General features: G+C 40.5%; 1 protein-coding gene across 1 annotated transcript in view; it reads left to right on the top strand.

Moving 5' to 3' along the window:
- Positions 1-4,005: 4,005 nt before the first annotated feature.
- LOC124282634 (adenylate cyclase type 3-like) overlaps positions 4,006-14,798 on the top strand; it is a 56,933-nt gene continuing 46,140 nt past the window's right edge. Inside the window, exons 1-3 of the mRNA XM_046718663.1 lie at positions 4,006-4,453; positions 12,618-13,628; positions 14,279-14,428. Of these exons, the coding sequence (XP_046574619.1) occupies positions 12,984-13,628; positions 14,279-14,428 (795 nt within the window). The 5' untranslated portion in view covers positions 4,006-4,453; positions 12,618-12,983. The remainder of the gene's footprint in view (positions 4,454-12,617; positions 13,629-14,278; positions 14,429-14,798) is intronic.

The raw sequence follows: 14,798 nt of genomic DNA, 5'->3' as shown, positions 1-14,798 counted from the left end.
CACCACGGAGGCGGTCACATAATATGATAAGAGTTGGCATCCATAAAGTATCATAACTGGTCCCCACTCTTCAGCAACCTGTGCATGTGCGCATCTGCATGAATCGGATTGTTACATTCGGATGGTTGAGTGCGTATCAATGTATTCAAGTTGCGTGGATCGTTACTGGTGATGTCAGTCACTGGATTGTCTGGTCCATACTCGATTTTGTTTTCTTTTTGCAGACCAGGGTCGTGTGGATGGAGTATTGCTTAGTGCCGCGTTGAACATCAACACAAACATCTTCCAGCATGGTTTCTGTGTACTAAGTCGAATTTCTCTTCATTAGTTTCACCCAGAGGCGTCTATGGAAACATCGGTATTTTCGTTTTTACGAAATTGGTCCGTATACGTGTCAAATTATACATAGAAGCGGACATAAAAGAATCAGAATGTTGCGAGTCTCTTACAATGATTGCCTCCCGAAATCGTGAAAGATAGGCATAGGCGGATCCTGAAAGTGTGTTAAATGACCATTGAAACTCGTGTGAAAATGAAGTGTGATTCCCTCCTTTTCTCATGTGTGCAATCCCCATTTCAAAAACTGTATCTGCCCCTGATAGTTTCACCAGAAAAAAAAATTGATTTGGTTTGGGTTTGGTTGATATTTAACGCCGCAGCAATGTTACAGTTGTATAACGGCGGTCTGTAAATAACCGAGTCTTGACCAGACAATCCAGTGATCAACAAACAGCATGGGCATCGATCTATGCAACTGGTCGATCCTGTTAATCGCCACTTTCTAACCCGCATCTTTACCAAAGTCTTGACAGGACGTTCGAAAGTCATTTAATTGGGTTTTACGATAAGGGAAAATGATGCTGTATGTGTATACGAATGACACATTAGCATGCTTGCAATGTTTGATACTCTAATTAGAAAGCACTGGCCTTGGATTTACTATCACCGGGTGTATCAAATCTATATACTTATTTGATGAAAGCCCCATTAGCGTAGTTTTTAGCAAGATTCGGGTGGCACAACGTAAATAATCGCCATGCGAATACATATTGTCATGGGAAACAGTGATAATGTGATAATGAACCCCGCCAAACACACAACACACACTCTCACTCTCTCCCTCTCTCCCGCCTCCCTCTTCTGTCTCTCTCTCTTGGCCGCAGCTATCCTCTAGCGTACACTTTTGTCTAGCAGTTACGTAAGACATACTGCGTCAATCTTCCTAATATAGTGACGTCGGAACTTTCATATTTTGGCGAGCCTGTTGGTGGTGTTAACAAAAACAGCTTGATGAAGGGAGCAGAGAACACAGAAGGTGTGATTTAGCTCTCTAGATTAGCCGCATGACGTAGTTACCGGGATGTAGAAGGGCACAGTTAGCCGCTGTGTGGGTATCGACTTGTATTTTCACCTCCAAACTCTTATTGAAAACTGTAATTTCCGAGTTTGCTCTGCGTGTTCATAGGCGGATCCAGAGGTGGGCTGTTGGGGTGCGCCCCTTTTTGGGTCCTGAAAGTTTATTAAATGACCATTGAAACCCGGGTGAAAATGAAATTTGCACCCCTCCTTTTCTCAAAAAGCTTTACCGATTTTGTTTTCTTGTTAGTTGTTTAACGCCACATTCAGCAATATTCCAGCTATATGGCGGCGTTCTGTTAAGTCTGGACCAGAAAATCCAGTGATCAACACAATGCGCATCGATCTACGCAACTCTAATGCGATGAGTCAACAAAGTCAGCGAGCCAGACCATCTGGTTCCGTTAGTGGTCTCTTACACGACAAGCAATGGTTGTTGAAGACCGGTGCTTACTGAAGTCTTGACAGGAAGTTCCAAAATAATTTAATTGTGTTTTACGACAAGGAAATGTGGTGTACTTGTTTACGTCAAATGTTCTACACCTTTACACGTATAGTATTGTTTGCTATACTTCAAAGAGCACGACCTATTTTAAGAGCCATCCCAGTGAGTGTTTTGAGTATAGGGTATGGTGCTGACAAACCAAGGGTCATAATCAGGGCGATTGTGGGATTTGAACCCACGATCGTACGCATCCCGTCAAGTCCAAGGGACGTAACTCTGTATTTCGACTTGCCATGCCTTCGTGTCATTTTTCCTTTGTCAGAGTGGTACACAAAGTACATGATCTGGTCTACCAGTTATAAGACTTCCATATTTGTGGAAGCCCCGGTGGCTGAGGGGGTAGGATCGCTGACTTCGTGTGCTTAGGAGACTCACTCTGATGGAGTTGGTTCGAATCCCACGTGGTACTCAATCCCACGTGTACTAGAAACTGTATGTCACTGAGAAACTGTAATCCGAAATATAACATTTGCTGAATATATGAAAGAGATTCAGTTCATAAACACTTCGGTGTTAACGAAGGTAACAGTCAATCTAAGCTCTGACATTTGCTCTATATATACCCAGAACACACACCGTGATTAGCGACATACATGTTCATACTATCAACCCCTGGTTTATTCCCACTCGATTTTCTGAAGGACATCGTGATACAGTTGTTATATACCTGTGTATCGAGGAATAACACCGGCTCACTTGTGAGTGAGTGAGTTTAGTTTTACTCCTCTGTTAGCAATATTCCAGCAATATCACGGCGGACACTAGAAAGGGCTTCATATATTGAGCCCATGTGGGGAATCGAACCCGGGTCTTCAGCGAACGCTTTAACCACTAGGCTACCCCACCGCCCCCGTGCTCACTTGTACTTGTACAAGTATATAAATCACTTACAAGATCCAAATGTGTATCCAAAGATACTAGACAACCAGTTTGGTTGGGGAGATCCTTTCTGTTTTATGTCCGTGTATGTTGTAATATTAAGGTGCTTTTTGTCATTGGTTTTAGCTACTACTAGGGAGATAGCGTCCTGTAAAATGACAATAATAAAAATCTTTGGAATAGGCCTTTTTACAGAATCAGACGTATCTAAGCCAATAAAAACTCACCTTGTCCATTTTGATAAATTTTGAAATTATTTGCGTCATTGAATTTTCAGCCCCCTTTGACACTAATGTGATTGACAAGCTTCAATGAAAACATTGCTAATATGTGAACGTCGCCTACGAAATGTCACGCTTGCAAGTTTTCCTGGGTCTCCTTTCACGAAGCAACCTTTACTAAGGTTAACCTTAACTCCCATTCTTTAACATTGCACTAAGGTTACCTTAGTGACTTACGATCACCTTAGTGCTTTGTGAAAGGAGGCCCTGCTCCCTATTTTTGTACTCTTGGTTTGGTACATCCCGATCTCTTAGCAGTACCAAAGTGGAAGAACTACCCGGATTTGCTGCAAGGAACGTAGCCCTTCTGACTCATCTCTGGGTAATGCAGAAGGCTGCAGTGTTCGAGAGTTCCGGTACGTTCTTAGTGGGCTCGACTTACACTAACACTTAGTCTATGAATATATATAATTTTGACAGTAACATTAATAGACCCATTTAAATGGAAAAGCAGCCCCAGTGAGATGGAAGATTCAGATCCTGAGGAAATCTAGACTTGCTTCATTTGGGACTTTAGCAGGGGGTCTAGGCAGTAGGGAAAATAATGTGTTTGGGGACTGTGAGACAGACTAGGCTCGACTAGGCACTATCCTGGTAGAAGTCCCATTTGCTGTCTGGGCTGAATGGGAAAGGGGTAAGGACCCTGAGCTGATGACGAGTTTAACCAGCCCGATAGTAAAAGGGGCGCCTTGCTGCATTCATAAAACATAATTCACGAAAAGAAAAACTTGTGCACTCGGGGCTAAAAATGACCACCAAAGCTATACATATACGCTCGTGTGTTAAGCGAACGGAGTGACCATTACGGTAATCACAGGCTAATGTGGTCCAGACCCCAATGTTTATAGGCTGGGATCATTAGCTGGAACGCGACTGACTGCGACTTTAAACAAACTAACCACTAATAAGCGTTATAGACGCGAGAAACTGCCCAGGCACACAGCGTCGTGATGTAACGGCATGAGTGATATCGATCTCGCTGAGGACGAGACCACAGGTAGTGATGGTAGCTCTTCTCACCTGAGCGTTAGCCGTAGGGCTACCGAGTCGTGGGTACAAATGTTCTCACTGTGTCCAGGTGGCTATCTATAATGGACGTACATAGGTGACCCCCGCAGTCGAGGGTTGCTTCATATGCTCTTTGATTCAGATGAGTGCCAGTAAGAAGAACGATGTTTGCAGCGTGTACACAGTTTCCTATTACAAGGTGGTACACGGATGAATACTGAAGTCGTTTACAACAACGTTGTTTGGCGTAAAGGTCGCACGCCACACTCAAGTGGTCATCGCCTCAACTGTTACTGTTGTATCCATGATGTCTGGACAATGGTCAGTTTGAGTACATGCGGTGTGTTTTGGCTCACGGTGGAATTAATTTGGAGTATATGACTTTGGGATTTACTTAAATTTGGAATGATGCCTCAAATGCATGGTAAGTAGGCATATTTTAACCTTTGTTAATGTTTGAGATGGTCTTACCGGTTGATTGTTTCAGTGAAAACTGTCTAAAGTAATTGTTTAGTTGTGTGAGAGGTCATAATTAGGGAACACTGTGTCCTGGGGTCGACTTCAAGTCCGGGGCCTCCTTTCACAAAGCACTAAGGTGATCGTGAGTCACTAAGGTAACCTTAGTGCAATGTTAAAGAATGCATGGGAGTTATGGTTAACTTTAGTAAAGGTTACTTCGTGAAAGGAGCCCCTGGTCTAGAGTTGTAGGTTCTATGTAGATCCGACACACTGTAATACTTGTAATTAGGGTATTCGTTAACTCCCAGACTGATCCACACCATACAATCTAAGTTAACATACAAAGTGTGGTGTTTGAACGACCTTATTCCGACTGTCTGAAACAAATAAGTTCTGGGAGCCCTGTTGCCCTTAAACCCTGTTTCTATACACTCGAATACTATCACTGTCTATAATGTTTTGGATAATGTTGGATACGTCTATTTTGTTATATAATGACAAATATAATGAAGATGAGAAACACCCTCCTCTTGCCTGGTTAAAAAAGCATCACCAAATGGACCTTATGTGACAAAGATGTACTAAGTTGTGACTGTCAAAAAACTATTTTATACGATTTTTCATTTCCCCCCACAACATTTTAATGTATGGTAACACATATATCATTACCTCGTTTCTCCAATAAGACGTTATAATGCCTTAGTTTGTTAACAAAAGATGCGTTATACGTTGCTGGCGAGAGTTTGGGTTTTATGGGTTTTTTCCATCTAAAACGAATGGGCCGCCTTCAATGATGTGAAAACATATATAAATGTCTGAAGTTTCTGCCGAAATATTATCTCATACAAGCGAATATATTCTCCCGGATAAGGAGTGGGAAAAGGAGGACAAGAATTTCGTACATATTCGTCATATCTACATATTCGAATACATTATTTTGGAATAAATTGTAACTTGGCAATGATAAGCAGATGATAAGCCGTGATAAAAACAGGGAAAATTATATTGCGCATATGTCGATTTTAAAAAGGCGTTTGACATGGTAAATAGGAAAAAGCTTCTCTATATCTTCTTTTGAAAAATGGTATACATGGAAACATATTTAAAGTTCTCCAAACCTTGTACAACAAGATAAAATCAGCAGTTGTAATTGAAGGGAGGAAACTGTCTGATTATTTCAGTTGTTTCAACAGGGTTAGACAGGGGTGTGCTCTTAGTCCCTTGCTTTTCGCGATATTTATTAAGGAACTGTCTGAATCTATGAGTGAAATGTTTGATCATGGAATATTTATATCGGAAGACATGTATAATATTTTATCGTTACTCTTTGCAGATGATATCGTTTTAGTGGCTGATACATCTCTCAAGTTGCAAAAACAATTAGATTTTCTTCATAGTTATTGTCGTAAATGGTGCAGGGAGATTAATACTGACAAACTAAAGTGATTGTTTTCCGAAACGGGGGTGGGCTATCTAGATTTGATAAATGGACATATAATGGTACAGACATTGAAGAAGTTAATGCCTACAAGTATCTGGGTATTATAGTGACACCTAAACTTGTTTGGGCAAGAGCTTGTACAATTTTAGCACAACAAGCGAACAAAGCGTTATTTCCTATAAAACGTCCTATTCGTGAATATGATATAAATATTTGTGATTCATTTAAGATATTCGATATGAAGATTGTACCAATTTTGATGTATGGGAGCGAAATATTGGGATACAGGGAAATGAATCAACTAGAAATCGTTCATCGACAATAGAAAGAGTTTGATACATTGGACATTTATATAAAATATGTATTTCATCTTCCGTTACATTACATAAAGCGCATTTATAATCAGAGCTTTCATAATCACAAAAACCTTTTCTAATACATTGTATTCCTAGCCTGTTGTAACAGCTTCTGAAGATAAGCAGTGCTTTATGATATTTAATATTATTAAGATCAAAGATATACAATTCTGTAGTAAGTGATGACTTAATAATAGAATATAACTGTAACGAGGTTTTGTATGTAAGTTGTGCATGCCAGTCTTGCTTGGCATAATCAATTAACCTTTTCTTAAATAGCTTTAAAAATAAATCAATATTACCTACTCCCTGCTGTATCCAAACATGACCAAAGCCGTAAGTGAATAGGTTGCCAACAACTGAACGTAGATCACCATACTAGGGACCATGGGCGATATGATTCAGCCCCGTTATGAAGCGCTAGATTGATTGATATGCTTGTATTCTTCAGTGTAGGCTTAGACTTGTCTTGGAACTCGGTCAGTGCAAGAGGTCCAAGGTCCCCTTACCTGTACACATGAAACAAAGACACAGGTAACACTAAAATACTTAAACAATACATACTATTCTAGTGTTTCAATTCCATGTGTAGTCCTTCGATAGCTGTTTTTAAAAAAGGTATAATCTACAAAAATGTTAATTTTATGCAAACAACAAATTCGTAATTATTTCCTACTTACATTGCCTACATACTGTTCTAGTTTTTCAATTCCATGCGTAGAATGTGTCCTTCGATAGCTGTTTCTAAAAAAAAGGTTATGATTACAAAAAAGTTAAATATATGCAAACAACAAATTCGTAATTATTTCCTACTTACAATGCCGTCTCCTTGGAAGATTCTACAGCGCCATCAATGACCATTCGTGAGTCTATATAACATCATCAAGATAAGTGTGAAATGTGTACATTGTGCTCTGTGCAAATCTAACAGCATTGACGGGTGACCTTGATGGCGTGACTACGTTTTAAAAATATCAATAATATGAATTTTTGGTCCACTCATATAAAGATTGTTAATCTATGTTGCTAGGACTGTATTGTCATACTGAATTCCCAAAGCAGTCACATTCAAGGGGGTTCGCAGGAATGATTCTGTGATTGAAGCAGTAAGTCAGGACATAGTGAATGTGCTACAGAAAGATGTTTTGACACGATAACCGTAAAATGTGTATGTGAAGTATTTAATGCTCCCTGGGAAAAAATAACCACAAACAATCCCCTAAAACGTGTGTACACACCACTAAATCCATTCAAATTAAGACCACGCCCAATGTCGTTTTTTCACCCAGCACCCATTGTTATAAAACATTGTGGAATACCTTTTGTGTTATTGACATAGTATATCTCCAGTGTCCCTCCATGTGTTTGTATTATCACTAATCAGTTTAGTACAGTTTTACAGGAAATTTGCGGGTTGCAAAACCGTGGTAGGAGTGAATTTTTATCTCTCCTAAAGTACATGATCACTGGCATTAATAGTTATTTGTTTCTCTATACCTACAAAGTGACTATGTAGATATCTCGCATCGCATATGTCATAAAGAAAATACGTGTTTGAAAGAGAAGTTTCATGTTAGCGTTTCAATATTGTGTGTCCGAACAGTAGCCTAGGAGATCGAACTGTTATTATTCATATTCAATCAAATACTGTATAAGCTGTCATAACACAATAACACTTTATAGTTTGCTGACAGTCATTATATACTGAGGGACAAAAATAAGGGGATCACATGAATCGAGGTTTCTTCACAAGTGTTGTATCGCATAGCTTGTGAAGAAAAACTGGAAACAAATAAAGGGACACTTGTGCTTTCATGTTATTTTTTTTTTATCTCTTATTCCCCCCCCCCCCCTCCTCAGTATATATACGTAAAACGTTATAATGGGTAAAAGTCCTTGTGACACAAGAGGGGGTTCACAAGCAATTTGCTTGCCATTTTTCGCGAATGTGTTATGCTTTTTGCGATTTCCGTGCAATTCAAACAATAATTGCAGTTTCTTCGACCCTTTAACACTTTCTCTGGTTCAAATCATTCATAACATTACCCATGAAAACACTCAAATCACAATATCATTTGGGGCGGTGGGATAACCAAATGGTTAAAGCGTTCGCCTGTCACGCCGAAGACCCGGGTTCGATTCCCCACATGGGTACAATGTGCGAAGCCCATTTCTGGTGTCCCCCCGCCATGATATTGCTGGAATATTGCTAAAATCGGCGTAAAACTAAACTTACTCACTCACAATACCTTTTGCCTCTTAGTATGCAATAAACGAATGGACGCTTCTTTTGTCCAAAGTCACGATGACAAAGCAGTTTTAACGGAAATGTATTCAATAAAATTATATCCTTAAGGTCGTCTTTCTCAGGAACGACTGATGAGCACCACAATTTACCATAAGATACATTGTGATTAGGGAGTAAGAAATCAATCGGCAGATTACAAGCTGCACCAACTGTCACCTCACCGCGCGACACTGACAAATGGCGGTGGTAAGATGCTCCTTGTCTCAGCAACCGTTTGATTGGCAGTTAGGTGGCATGGAGTTCACAACAGATAGGTGTATTTCTAGAATAATGATTCCACTACAAGTTTAAGTTTGAACAATATTTTTTTATGAATTTAATTCTTTCAAATCTGATATTCAATTGCTGACAACCTTCATTGCACGTCGACGTACAGGTAATAATGCGGCATATATATATCTCACACACACACACACACACACACACACACACACACTCTCTCTCTCTCTCTCTCTCTCTCTCTCTCTCTAGCGGGTCTCTACGACAAGTAATTAGGTACATCACTATGCGTGTGTATATATGGTAGATTGTTCTTCACTTGTCTGATGACATGTCATCTGAGTGACCTTCAAACTTGATATTGTTTTGCCAATGTTTTTGTGAAAATGTGAAAGTAGTTCCGGCATAAGGTGCTCCAATGTTTTATATTCGAGGGATATTAACTGTTCTTTTTTTTACACACGCTATGGCGCCATCTGCATCCAGAAACACAAGTAACTCCTTAACATTCAACACGTTTCACTGCTGTTTTTCATTTTACGGCCAATCGAATCTGTTCCGGAACTCGTGATTCTCCGACCTTGACCTGTTGGTAAACGCTACAACGAATGTACAGTTTAATATATTACAATATATTATAGTCACGTGGTGGCATGTGGATCTGTTAAAATATTGTTCTTTTGACAAAATACCGACAGGCTGATACTTGAAAAGAACGTTATCAATAGCACAACTGAGCAAACCGATAGCACGATCAGTTTCTGAATACCTGCGATCCTGATTAAAAAATTGCTAGATTGGACATGGAAGTCACAGCTGTTTCCAGAGTGGTAGACATTGGCAGCGACAATATTTACCAGATACTTTGAATTCCTACGACAACCTATGCACGCGAGTGAACCCTTACTGGCAGTCAGTGAGTTGTTGTTTCTATGTTGGCGCATACTTGATTAGTTTGATACTGTAACATTAATTTGATACTGTAATATTAATTTGATACTGTAACATTAATTTGATATGTTATTCTGAATATACGGGTCCCGATCCCCAAAGCGTTCGTAACGTTTCGACCTGTCGTAACTCTATGGTTTATTAAAGGCTTACAGATGTCGTAGCCTGGGCCCTTATTCTCGAAACGTTCGTAGCCCTAAGAATTCTTATCTTTGATCGTAGTTAATGTGTTAAGAATGGCTTAAGAAGTTCGTAGAACGTTTCGTAATAGCTAAGAATAAAGCGATCGTAGCGCTACGACAGTCGTAAGTCTTGTTAAAAGTTTGAGGAACGGATCTGGACCCTTATTCTCGAAACGTTCGTAGCCCTAAGAATTCTTAACTTTGATCGTAGCCACTGTGTTAAGAATGGGCTTACGAAGTTCGTAGGGTTACGAACGTTTCGAGAATAGCTATCCTGGACCCTGGGACCAAGAATACTCCCCGGTGATGAGTTTCCTAGAGTAGGTCTTTAACGACCAATCTTTTCCGTAAGAGGCGACTAACTCGCAGACTTGGTTGATCTACCAATCACATCTCAGTTGCGTGAATTGATGTTTAAGGCGTCACTCACTGGTTGGCTGGTGTTTACAGACTTCTATCATACAGCTGGAATATTGCTGCGCGTGGTGTTAAACAGCAAACAAACACTACTAAATGTGCGGTGTTTGTAGGGTGCGTAAGGCTGCGGGGTGGGCATGTGCTCCGCAGTCTTGTGTTGAGCTGAGCTATTAGTGCCGAAGGCCTGGGTTCGAGTCCCCACATGGGCACAATGTGTGAAGTCCATTTGTGGTGTCCCGCGCAGTGATATTGCTGGATTATTGCTTAAAAACGGCGTAAAAAACATATTCACTCACTATAAGTAGGTTGGAGCTGAGACATTATCCCTCTGTAGCCATGGCAGCTGTGAGCTGATGTAATATAATTTATATATATACTGTAATGTATGCAGACTTGAAGCCAGAAGCCCAGTCCCTCCACAGTGACAAAAAACAAGTCATTAATTTTAAGTACGATCCCTACTACATGTATGTATTTGTCAGAACTATCAAAGCTTTTAAATGCCAAACGTTATAACTGGAACATTTTCATTGTCATTAAACGTATGTACACTGCACCATCCCGACTATATCATATAGAGCATGTGTTTTTTGAGTCGCCACCAGATAGAGATGACAGCCCAGTTAGTCATCCCCACCCTCATTGGTATCCTATTCATCATCCTTTTTTCTTGCCTCGGCTTGTCTCATGTAGAATTATGCTTGTTTCCATTGTTAATCATCTGGACCCGTGAAGGTCCGGGTTAGAATGAATCTTCAGTAACCCATGCTTGTCGTAAGAGGCGACTAACGGAATCGGGTGGTCAGGCTCGCTGACTTGGTTGACACATATCATTGGCTTCCAATTGTGCAGATCGATGCTCATGCTGCTGATCACTGGATTGTCTGGCCCAGACTCGCCATATAGCTGGAATATTGCTGAGCGCGGCGTAAATCTAAACTCACTCGCTCCGTTAATCATCTGGGTTATCATCCTTTGTTTTGTTAGCCCTCTCTCTCCCCCCCCTCTCTCTCTCTCTCACACACACACACAAAGAAGAGAGAGAGTATATTTCGTGAACTGAATGGAATTTAATGGACTATCAGTAATCTTGCGTTTCGTTTCATATATGCACTACAACATTGCTACTCTTGTGTCAGTGGGGAAATAAACAATACAATAATACGTTTTCAGATAAATACCTCCGTAAATGATTCTGAGACCGTACACCATTGCTGTGGTGCGTATCTGCTACGTTTTCTAAATTATTTCCTACCGTATCGTGCATATTTTTCAGCCGTAGACACGTCGATACGGCCCTTATCTGGAGCCCTGCGTATTATACCGAAACGTCGCTATTGCACAATAAAGAAATTGATCATTCATAAAGACTTGTCATTCCAATGACACCAGGTGGTCCCTAAAACCTGCCCTTTCCCTGCTAAGCCAGTGCCCGTCACAAACACATGTAAAGACAAAGGAATTATTGACCTGAAAAAGAAATCCCGCAAAGGACATTCAGAGGTGATACAATTCAACTTTGTGAATAGCAACACACGCAAGGGTAACTACATGTATATCCATCTGAGCCCCGTTTCACACAGCTGTCGTAGCGCTACGACTGTCGTACCTCCTATTGTTTGAACATATTTTAGTCAGCATTGAATGAGGTTGGGCACAAGTTATTCACCTTATTAAAGCCCGCTCCCGAAAAAATACCCTGTAATGGACAATGAACAGACATATTAAACATTAATTGAATCGCTTACTACGTACAATGAATTTATGGACTTGACTAAAAATATATTTCTTTATAGTTTGTGGCAGACTAAGGCTGCCTACAGAATGGTGTTAATATCTAAGATAACTTTTAGGATTTTAAACCTTGTATCAAATCAAACCGGCAGCTGACATACTTTGGACATTTAAAAAAGAAATGATTGGCATCTTCCACCATGTTACCTCCAACACTGTAACATAGACTTACGACAGTCGTAGCGCTACGATAGCTTCGTGAAACAAAGACCCCGAAACAGCTGTCGACGAATGCAAGTTTTTAAAGAGGTCTACTTAATGGACATTGCAGCATTTTGCATGTCTGAAAACTGTTAGCGATTTCGAGTCATCGACTTCTAAAAGATCGTTAAATACAGTCATCTTTGATAAAAGCTAATATCACTGCTAGTCACGTTTAAACCACTGATACTGAAAACGATTTATGGTTTTTCAGGTTAATCAATAATTTTGTATTATCATCGTGTGTTTTTTTGTTGCAGATACAACATGGAGGAAACAGTTTCAAGCACAAAATTCCCTAATGGGTCTGAGTATTGCGTTACACTAATGGATTGGATCATTTGACTCACCTAATGTGATCAACAGGGCATCCGGATATGTCAATCATGTGGCAGAACATTAACATATACATATGTTCATTTCACCATGAATAAGAAGATATCATTTCAAAGGAAATACGTGAAAATTTTGTGTTTGGAGGCTGTTGTTGTTTTGTGATTCCCGATTTCGATGCAACTGGCGTCATTTGAACCCCCGGGAACAAAAGAAACATGGTTTTATCAAAGATTATTACCCACCATAACGCTAGCTGATGAACCAGCTGGTCATTCAGGGAATTCCTCAACATGACGAATGGCGACGTCTCTGACAACAGCAAGGTCTCTGACATAGTCATCGATGTTCCGGTGAAGGTCATGCACATAATGAACGCCCGCGTGGGGCCCCTTAAAGACCCGGAAGTGATGCAAAACGATCCTACTGGCCGGTTATTCACCCACTTCCGGAACAACATGGACGAGAAGCTATATCGTATTTACTATAAACGGCAGAAACTGGATCTGATCGATTCGTTTGTGTTTTTTTCATCTATCTTCGACGTTTATGTGCTCGTCATGGCCACTCTGAAATATTCGGAAAACGAAATTACCAAAATAGCTATAGTTGCATTGCTTTTATTTGTGAATATAATCATTTTTGTTCTGTGCCACATCCAGAGGATATCGGTGGCAGTGCGATCTAATGTGGCGTATGTGATCTGGATGTTATTAATCATTCAAATATTTTTCGACTTGTCTTGGAATTCAAACTCAGGTTTACCCAGCGAGGGAGTCACGTGGATTGTGGTGCTCGTGTACTTGACCTATGTAATGCTTCCGGTTACGCTTGCGCTGTGTATTTTGCTCGCATGTTTGTTCAGTGTAGGTCACGTGTGTGCTGTTAGTATCATCTGGACCCAGAACACGAACAATGTCACTCTTCTAGGAAATCAGGTTTGTTGCTTTGTTAGTTTCGTATTTTGTTTGTTTGTGTGTTTTGGTAAATTGGTAGCTCGGGATCGACTATTTGACATTCTAGGCTCCCCGCCGAAAAGTTGAAAAATTACAATGCGGCCTTAAACAATACTCACTCCCTCTCGCTTACCCTAGGGTGTAAAATATATCTATATATATGTTCAAAGCCTTCTACAATGACAATGGAGCAATTGGAATACCGATGCTGGTAGTTTACACGTGAAGGCATGGCAGTGAGAGCACAATTGGTTGGGTTGTTGTTTAACGCAACACCCAGCAACATTCCAGCTATATGGCGGCGGTCTGTAAATAATCGAGCCTGGACCAGAGAATCCAGTGACCAACAGCTACGACCTGCGCAATTAGGATACAATGACATGTGTCAAGCAAGTCAGCGCGCCTGACCATCCGATCCCGTTAGTCGCCTCTTACGACAAGCATGGGTTACTGAAGACGAATACTAACCCGGATGTTCACGGGTATTCTGCACTATGACCGTAAACAATGGCGTCGCACTACCAATAGTCAGTGATTAACTGAAAGGTTCCATTAGCTCCATTAGTACGGATGTGATCGATGTCCTTATCTGTTTGAATGCCCAGTGTCCAGACATTTATTGTTGTTGACAGGTAGGAGCCAACATCCTGCTTGTGACCTGTTCTCACGCGCTCGGTATCATGTCGTACGTCTTCTTGGACAAACAACAGAGAAGGTCATTCGTCGAGACCAAGTCTTCACTGAGTGTCAAGGTCACCATCGAGAAGGAATCAAAACAACAGGTAACACTGAACCACACTGAAATAGAACTGAACGAGGAAGTGACACCGAATGTTATACAAGCAGGCTGCAATATTCCAGCAACGTCACAGGGCCCGAAAATAGTCTTAATTCAGCAAACCCGATTCCAACTCGTTGCCTTGGTTACGATAAGGCAATTGTAGAATTTAGCTCAATGTATTTTTCTCCTTAATCTTTAACCTGACATCCCGACAGTATAAGATTTTGTGTTGATTTCCAAAACAGGATTCAAAACGCAGTGATAATATGCAACAAGCTGCGATTAAATTAAGTATATATCTGAGAAGTACTGTAATTTCACCAATTCCTTGCGTGTTGTGTAACCATTCTATCCAACAAGTCAGGAATAAT

This window comes from Haliotis rubra, unplaced genomic scaffold (genome assembly GCF_003918875.1).
Source record: "Haliotis rubra isolate DU_JTF1 unplaced genomic scaffold, ASM391887v1 Scf30, whole genome shotgun sequence".
Taxonomy (NCBI): Eukaryota; Metazoa; Mollusca; class Gastropoda; order Lepetellida; family Haliotidae; genus Haliotis; species Haliotis rubra.
Note: the sequence above shows the minus strand (reverse complement) of the source record. Positions and strands in the feature narration are given on the sequence as shown.